Genomic DNA, 1,224 nt, shown 5'->3' on the forward strand with positions numbered 1-1,224 from the left:
TCACTTGACAACCAATGCTGGTGTGTTTATGTCTCCGTAACTCGCGTTTCAGCAAAAGAGACTGATAGAATAAGTACTAAGCTTACAAAGAATAAGTCCTGGGGCCAATTTGCTTGACTAAAGGCGGTGCTCCAGCATGGCCGCAGTCAAATGACTGAAGCAAGTAAAAGAGTAACACAATAAAAGAATACATACATACATACATACATACATACATACATACATACATTGGGATTTTCAGAAATAGAAATAGACCGGCTTAATTCGTACATCACAAGTGCAATCTGTGAGTGAAACAGTAAAAATATGCAAGACTTTTCTCTAGTTCCAAGTGTGAATTTGTCTGTGTTAGCTACATCCCAAAGATGGAGCTTTGTATCTTTATTGGAAACCGGTTCCCTCCTCTGTGAAAGATGTTGAATCAATAAAACGTGTCAGGTGAAACAAATAAATATAAACAATATAAACAAAAGTTGGATATCCAAATCTTTAAATGTGTTTGCAATGGTGCATACGCTTAAATGAATCAACGTTTGAAATCTAGGTATTATGTATAACATTATTATAGATTTATTCCTTTATATCCTAAAACCATTGGCTAAGTACCTATTCATAATAAATCTTAATTGCTATGAAATATTCTTGTTGTTTTTCTTTGTCTTTTTCTTTGATCTGTATCAGAAAACGCCAGGATCAGTCTATCAAATTTCCAGAGGCATGCAACGAGTCATCATGGTCATATGCTAATTCCGCATTTTCTGGAGAAGCAAATGTAAGTATGTTTTTATATATTGTATTAAAAAATCCAGTGACTAACTGTGACTCAACGCATAGCAAAAGGATTAATTATATGTTTCCAAGCTCGATTTCACACATTGTGTGAGGGGAGGTGCTATGTCTGAATATATGTGTATGTACACACACACAAGCACAAACACACACACGTGGACACATACATATTCATACATACTAGTTGAGGGCGTGGCTGTGTTTGAGAAGCTTGCTTACCAACCATGTGGTATCGCGTTCAGTCTTGAGTAAGTGCTTTCTACTATAGCCTCGAGCTGACTACAGCTTTGTAACTTGTGCTGTGCGTGGATTTGGTTGACGGTAACCCATTGTACAAGTACGTGTGTGTGTATGTGCGCGCAAGCGCACGCGTATGTGCATATATATGTATGTATGTGTGTGTGTGTATATATATTTTTTTTTTTTTTTTTTTTT

General features: G+C 36.3%; 1 protein-coding gene across 1 annotated transcript in view; it reads left to right on the forward strand.

Annotated features, from left to right (window-relative positions):
- Window positions 1–1,224, forward strand: part of LOC106874560 (mucin-5AC) — a 92,251-nt gene that overhangs the window by 69,925 nt on the left and 21,102 nt on the right. The window contains exon 3 of the mRNA XM_014922330.2: window positions 682–772. Coding sequence (XP_014777816.1) covers window positions 682–772 — 91 coding nt within the window. The remainder of the gene's footprint in view (window positions 1–681; window positions 773–1,224) is intronic.

Source organism: Octopus bimaculoides, chromosome 7 (assembly GCF_001194135.2).
Source record: "Octopus bimaculoides isolate UCB-OBI-ISO-001 chromosome 7, ASM119413v2, whole genome shotgun sequence".
Classification (NCBI taxonomy): domain Eukaryota; kingdom Metazoa; phylum Mollusca; class Cephalopoda; order Octopoda; family Octopodidae; genus Octopus; species Octopus bimaculoides.